At 49.9% G+C, this 5,627-nt stretch overlaps 1 protein-coding gene across 2 annotated transcripts in view; it reads right to left on the bottom strand.

The window, feature by feature from the left end:
* Window positions 1-4,646, bottom strand: part of CHST10 (carbohydrate sulfotransferase 10) — a 13,832-nt gene extending 9,186 nt beyond the window's left edge. Inside the window, exons 1-3 of one of the 2 annotated variants that reach the window (XM_008591358.1) lie at window positions 4,524-4,646; window positions 3,777-3,884; window positions 3,118-3,249 (exon numbers count right to left, since the gene is read on the bottom strand). In XM_008591358.1, coding sequence (XP_008589580.1) covers window positions 3,118-3,249; window positions 3,777-3,819 — 175 coding nt within the window. In that variant the 5' untranslated portion in view covers window positions 3,820-3,884; window positions 4,524-4,646. Of the gene's footprint in view, window positions 1-3,117; window positions 3,250-3,762; window positions 3,885-4,523 lie in introns of those variants that run through there. The other variant, XM_008591359.1, reaches the window with a different exon arrangement.
* Window positions 4,647-5,627: the final 981 nt, after the last annotated feature.

Below are 5,627 nucleotides of genomic sequence, written 5' to 3'. Positions count from 1 at the left end.
AAGGACAAAAAAAAAAAAAAAACCTACTCCCCATGGGTCATGAATACCCACACTACGCACCGGCCCTGCAGTCCCGCCCACCCCAGTCAGGCTGATAAACACCATCCCCCTCCAGCAGGCACACTGAGTGTCCTCCCTGCCCTCCTGCTTCCTTCCCCGTACAGGGAGGGTAAAAACGGCCTCCAAGTGCCCCGACTCCAGCAATACTCCCATCTCCCACACCTCAGGCTCATTTGATGCCAATGCAATCTCTCTGCCACACATCTTCATTAACCCATCTTTTCTTTCCTTTTTTGTCGACGTTTGAGTTGAAATGCAAACCCACCCAGAGCTGTGTGCAGGGGCTGTTGTGTCCCTGAAGGAAGGACAAAGAGCACTCTGCATGGTGTGAAAAGAGACGAAGGCATCAGTGCTCCTGGATGCCCTCCGAGGGCTCGGAGACCACCAACCATCTGTCTGTCTGTCCTCCTCAGTGGCAACCTGTCACTTTTTAGCACTGACATGCTAAATGGGTTTTGCAGAAACCTAAGCTTCCTTAATAACATTTTAGATAGAAAAATGCATACTGAATTCTAAACTGACTCATCAATGGGTTTTTGAAAGGAGAGCTATTCCATAAGCTCAGGAGCACCTCACCTTCCAATACCACACATGCCTGCCAGTCACCCCCCAATTTTAACATTTCTATGACTTAAACTTCCTGGCATTTGCTCCCCAACTCGCTCAACCCTGATTCAACTAGATTCAGATAAAACTGACAGCACAGTTTATGTTTGCTCTTTTTTTCCCATTGCTTTGCTGACAACCATTTATCTTCAGCAGATGCCATCATCCCCACCACAATCACAGAGGGCCCTCTCTCTGTTCCCTGACCCTCAGGAGCAAGCCTCCAGGTCCAGGAGGAGGACTTCAGTCCTCAAGGTATGGCCAGGTATCTTCATAATGTCTCAGCTTACTTTCGTTATTGGCATCATTAGCTTTGTAATTTTTTAAAAGATGTCTAAATTTGCCAAGTGATGGGCTGCTTTGCTTTTCTACAAGTGATCACAACCCCCTGTCTCACTGGCGACACTGTATATCCAGCTACTGCATCTCACGACTCTGGCCCAGCCTCTGTCCCACACGTGCTGGGTGTGCAGAGACACTCAAGTCATGGGCTCTGCCCTCAGGCAGCTTACAACAAGCTGAGGGGCTGAGACAAGGCAAAACTCTGGAGGAGGAGTTGACCGGGAGAGGAGAGAAGCCAGTGTCCGCACACACCCCAGACCCACAAGGACGCCATTTTTGAGTCTTGACATACTTTGCCATCAAATCCTCATCGCTGAGCAGGATTTATTTTCCTGTGATAAAGTCTAGTTATAACACCCGATCCTAGTTCAATGTTACACTGAAATTTGTTAACTGAGGATAAATCAGCCACAAGTACCACTGTGACTCCACTTCTGAGCTGAAGAGAGGCTATAACACTATAAAAAAACTGGTCAGCATTGCCCTAAACAGCATTCCAGACAAATGTGCTCTTCCTATTAGCTCAAGTGGCAGGGGACAGGGAGGTGAGAGGAAAACCCAGGGGTCTTCTCACTGAGATTCCGGAGCAGGGTCCATTTCCCAGAGGACAGAGCTGGAAGGAGCGGAACAGGGACACCAAGTTACCCCGGCCCCTGGATGCTGAGACTGAGGACCGTTCACCCACTTTACAGGAAATGGACTTCATCACAGGAGATACCACCGTGTTCTAAGTTATTTCCTTGGGCTTTTGGTTCAAAAGCAAAAACACTGTGAACATGCATGAAATAAACCCCTCACTGCCATGTTTGCAAACCTCTCAGCTTCCTGATCGACCAGTGGCTTTAACTGTCTGTACAGACAGAAGGGGGCCTGTGAGGCTCCTGGGTCACACTCACTAAACCACAGAGCTCAAGGGGCAGCTCAATCACTGTTGCTAAGCGCACACTGTACAGCACAGAAGCACCACGCGGGCCCGTGTCAGGGCTTCCCTCCTTTCCCTGCAGACCTGCCTTCCAGCCTTGTTGCTCCTCTGTAGACAGGGCGGGGCAGAGAGGATGGAGGCAGGAGGTGTGAGGCATTGGGCGGCCATCAGCACAGCTAGGGACATGCCCGGGAGCTCTCTGGGTGCAGCAGGAGCCTGGAGCTCATGGGTCATGCAGTGGCACAGGCAGCTGCAGGAGTACATCAGGAAAACTGCTGGTGCTGAAGTATTTCTAATCGCCCCTCCATAGGAGCTGCCATCAGTGGAAGGGTGCGCCTGGCATTCTGCCAAACACAGATGCTGTGTGCACCTGCACTCCCTAGTGTCCCTGCCTACAGCTGCTAAGGAGCCATTGCAACATCGCCCCTGTGCCTCGCTCCTCTAGCTCAGCCACTGGCCCACTGAAGGGAGGGCCTGGGGCTTCAGAGTTCCATCGCCACTTCCTTGCACACACCCAGCACTCCACAGGTCACAGCGCCTCACCATGCTCAGGCCATCCATGGGATGCTGTCAGAGCAGGTAGTGTGTCCATTTTGCAGAAACACATGGAGGCTTAGGTAAGCCAACAAGGGGATGAATAGAATCAGTAATTATGAGACCAAATTTGGTGCCCTATGTTCTGTAAAGGGGAGTTAAAAAAATCCTCAAGACAACCTGACGACATATACTTAAATGACCCTCCATCCACTACACTGCCCTGAAAGGCGACCTTCAAACATGTGGCCACCAGTGCAGAGCACCAGCTGGCACACAGGCATGCTGAGCAATCGTGGCCACATCTCTCATGATGACTGACACAAGGCAGAGAGAATTCCCAAACCTGGAGCCTACAAGAAACCTTGCTGCCAGGCTTATGGCATTGTGGGGAGAAGGCCCCGCTCCCTGCTCCTTGGCAACACTCTGGCTTTGGCCACAAAGAAAGCACCTTCTGCCCTCTAGGGAAGTGCTCAGGAGGAACCTTCCATCCCTTTCCACCTCCACTCTTGCAACTTTGTCTCACGAAGGCTTTGGATGCCATGCATGTCCTTTGATTCCGTGACAGCAGTCATCTGCACATATACCTAGGAACAGTGTGTTGCAGCAGGTCTCAATTAGCCAAAATTCATTCCACCATGAAGCATACCTACCATCTGGGTCTTTAAAGGTCAACGTGATGAACTTGCTAGCCACCATGAACATGAAAATCACCCAAAAGCATGCGGCCAACAGAAGCCACTGGTGGTGCATGTTGTTAAATGTCAGCCATTCCACAGTTCTTCCTGGAAAACACAAGCAGGATGTTACTTACAACTAAGTCAATTAAACAAAAAGTAATGAAGAGAACGGATGCCTTGAGTTAACAGTATCCACGCAAATATTTTCATCACTACAATGGGTATTTTGACTTGGCATTGAATTTAACATTTCATTTTTAATTAATAATGTTAAATGATGGATTTAATAATTCAATCAAACTGAAAACACCCTCACGAAGGGGAGCGATAATGAGAGGATGCATCTCTACTTGTTCTTGGAACGTGGGGTGAGACTTCACTTTTGCAGATTTGCTGCCTGTTGGGCCCAGGCTCATGTCACAAGGCACTCCCACGAGGACCTGAAAGCAGGCAGGCAGGCAGGAGGCCTGCCGAGGACTAGGCTTTTGCTGCTGGGGTAAGTCATAGAGGGCAGAGCCATGCTGACACAGTGACCAGCACACTGTGGGTAAAATCCTGACGGTAGCCACACCTAGAGAATCTCTAAAATAGCAAAGAAGTGAGTACCATGCTTCTCACCTCTGCTCACTTGCCTGTGAGGGTCTGCGCAGAACCCTGGGGGCGGGTGTTTTTCATGTTATCATAACCAGGAGTGACACAGGGCACATCAGTCCTCAGCCTGTCACAGAAGTCACATTCTGCTGCAGGGGACAGAAAGAACCAGAAAGTCACCAACAGTCCTCAGCAAGACAGACAAAAAAAAAAGTATGTTTCATTTCACCTTTAACACAGTGCTTCTTCATGCCAAATCAGACTGCTTAAAGGGGCACACTGGGCTAGACTGGTTTCCTGCAGTGGGCTGAGGCCATGCATCACTTCTAGGCAGCTGAGAGAGTGTCCCCTCAACACAGCACTGATGGGGAGCGATTTCAGAGAGAGCTTCCCAACCCTGCGTGGTCAGAGCCAAGCAAGCCCTTGCTCAGTAACACTGACATCCTAGAATCTCATGCGGGCCAGGCATCTGAAACCTGGATTCCCCCCACCCCACCCACCAAGCGATTATTTGGCCCACACCTGGTTACAGCCTGTAAGGGGCGCTCCCCACCTGCCCAGCCGCCTGTGCCCACATGTAAGGCTCAGTGTGTTTCCTGGGGTCCCCAAGCAAGGTTGCCAGATTAAACAAATAAAAATACAGGACACTCAGTTAGGTTTAAATTTCAGGTAAACAACAAATAATTTTTTGTAGTATAAATATGGCCCACATACTGCATGGGATATACTTATAGTAAAAAAAGTATATTTAGTATATTTTTTATGTAAATAAAAGAACAAGTACCCACCTGGCCTGGTGCAGACCGTCAATAAAGTTAAGTTGGTCAGTCCCTCGGCGCCCTCTGTGACTTTCTGGTTTAACCTATAACCTGATAAATGTGGTGGCCAAAAATTAACACAGCAGCACGGTCAGCCCTAAGAAGAGAGGAAAAGAAAGGACAGACAGGACAGACACTCATCCCAGGTGACTACTAACTTTTCCCTTTTATTTTTTGTGTGCTTTTGTTTTGTTTTATTTTTTGTTTTGTTTCTGGCCAGTACAGCAATCAAATCCTGGACCTTGTTGTTCATCAGCAACACACTCTAACCAACTGAGCTAACCGGCCAGCTTATCTTCTCCCTTTTAGAGGCAATTGGTGCGTAGACTGTGCCCAGAGGACACAAGGCCCTGCAGTCCTGAGTCCACTGAACTTGTCTCTCTGAGATGACGACAATCAGAGGGGTCTGTCCCCATCAGTCACCGTGGGCACACCCTGCTGAGAAACCCCAGCAGGAGTCCTTTTCTAGTTGAGGCACAGAGGGGCCAGTGTGGGTTAGGGAGGAAGTAAAGAGAGTACAGACAGGTACCAAGCAGGTTGTACGCAATTCTCCACAGAGAGGGCCCTGCTCTGAGTGGCCCGAGGCTTGCAACCCATACTACCCTAGGATGAGCACTGTGGGCAAGTGGACATAGACAAGGGTGGCTGCCTGGACCTGCTCCCCACGCACGCAGACTCGCTTACCTACGGAGCAGGTGGCGGGAGGCTCTCCTGGCACTGCCCACTCTCTGCTACCAGCTCCACTGGCTCACTGCGTACCTCTCCGCTTCCCGGCCCCTGAGCACCCTGGCCCAGGCACAGGCTGGCTCTCGGGAGGTTTCATAGCTTAAGAATCTAATCTTTCCAATGGGAGTTAGTCTTCTGAAGGACCTAATTTGAGTCTGCCCACCTAGATAAAGTAGGAAGACAATGAGTGAATAGCCTTACCTGAAAATGAAGATCGCCTCATCTGCTCTTCAAGAGCCAGGTGGCTCAGGGGCAGGATTTCTACACCTAGGCCCCACTGCACTGTCCTGAAGCCATGCCTGCCTTCCCAAGTCTCGGCTTTCCATGTAAAGTCAGGAGTTCTTAGAT

This window comes from Galeopterus variegatus, unplaced genomic scaffold (assembly GCF_000696425.1).
Source record: "Galeopterus variegatus unplaced genomic scaffold, G_variegatus-3.0.2 Scaffold6863, whole genome shotgun sequence".
Classification (NCBI taxonomy): domain Eukaryota; kingdom Metazoa; phylum Chordata; class Mammalia; order Dermoptera; family Cynocephalidae; genus Galeopterus; species Galeopterus variegatus.
This window is presented reverse-complemented; position numbering and strand designations above follow the sequence as displayed.